Here is a 1,400-nt window from a genome sequence, read left to right on the forward strand (position 1 = left end):
CTCCTCTGGCATTTCAGTTTAGGCCAGCGTTTCACCCCCTCCCACGGGAGCCAGGGCCGCGCCCGCACCGCGTGCCAAAGCTTCCGCCGGTGCGTGCGTAAAGGCGCGCCGTTAACCCCCCTCTGGTTTCCTTCTTCTCCCCAGGGATCACCTCCTTGCTGCCCGGGTCCCCCTGCCACTTCCCCTTCATCTACAAAAACAAGAATTATTTCAACTGCACCCGGAAAGGGTCCAAGGAGAACCTCCGATGGTGCGCAACCTCCTACGCCTACGACCAGGACCGCACCTGGGTGTACTGCTGAGGCCCAGGTGAGACGGGACGGACGCGCGCCCGGGTGCCTCCAGGGCAGGGACCCAACTGGGGGCGCGGCTGATGGGAACGCGGGGTCAGGGAGCATCCCGGGTGTGTGTGTGTGTTGGGGGGCACTGTTGATGGGAAGGTAGGATGTGTTCCTCCCAGTGTGCAATTTGCCCAGGTTCCCGGCCAGGCCAGCGGCCCTTCCGTGGATGAGATGGAGTGTGTGGGGGCGGAGTGGGGGAGACAAGCCGGGGCAACTTCCCAAATGGGAAGGCGGGGAGAAATCGGGGTGCCCATGGCAAGCAGGAGCGCAGGGGGAGGAGGTGGGCGCAGCTTGCAGACCCGGAATCCCAAGTGTGGGCCCGGGAGCTTTGAGTGTGAACCAGTAGGGAGGAGGGAAGTGGGATTTCTCCAGCTGGACAGGAAGACTACCTCCCGGTCCCCAGGGGCCCCGGCGCAGTGTGGTCGGTGCCCGTTGCCCCATCGCAGAGGGGCGAACCAAGGAAAAGGGGGGCTTCACCTTTCTTCCCTGTCCTCCGGGCCCTCCCCACCTCAGCGCTTAAGTCAACTCTCTCTGCGGGACCAACTCTATCCTTCCTTTTGTTCTCCTGAGTTCCTCTGGCTTCAGCCTTCTAAAGCCGGAGAAATCCTCTCCGGATCCCCCGCATGGAGCCACCGGCTTAACCACTGGCATGCTGGGATTTAAGCGTCAAGAGGAGCCCTTTCGGGAGCTGCGTGGACCAAACCCCACCGCCCCTTCCCTCCAGGATGGAAAACGCTGCCAATATGTCTCCTTTCTCCCTCATGCGCGTGGCTTACGGGTGATGTCAACATCCGTGGCGCCTCCTCCCTGTGGCCTGGCCGTGAAAACGCTCTCCCTTGAATGGAGGAGCAGCAAGAGTGGGTGTGGAGCTCTGGGTACCATCTGAACAGGGTCGCTATTCAGAAACACCCACCATGGTCCCCAGTCTGTGTCTAAGACTGAGAATACTTTTTAAAAAATATATATTTTATTGATTTTCTTAGAGAGAGGAAGGGAGAGGGATAGAGAGTTAGAAACATCCATGAGAGAGAAACATCGATCAGCTGCATTCTGCACACT

At 59.6% G+C, this 1,400-nt stretch overlaps 1 protein-coding gene across 1 annotated transcript in view; it reads left to right on the top strand.

Moving 5' to 3' along the window:
* The window catches only part of ELSPBP1 (epididymal sperm binding protein 1), an 18,899-nt gene extending 18,597 nt beyond the window's left edge, over positions 1 to 302 (top strand). Inside the window, exon 4 of the mRNA XM_006769956.1 lies at positions 145 to 302. Coding sequence (XP_006770019.1) covers positions 145 to 302 — 158 coding nt within the window. The remainder of the gene's footprint in view (positions 1 to 144) is intronic.
* The last annotated feature ends 1,098 nt before the right edge of the window (positions 303 to 1,400 follow it).

Source organism: Myotis davidii, unplaced genomic scaffold, assembly GCF_000327345.1.
Source record: "Myotis davidii unplaced genomic scaffold, ASM32734v1 scaffold464, whole genome shotgun sequence".
Taxonomy (NCBI): domain Eukaryota; kingdom Metazoa; phylum Chordata; class Mammalia; order Chiroptera; family Vespertilionidae; genus Myotis; species Myotis davidii.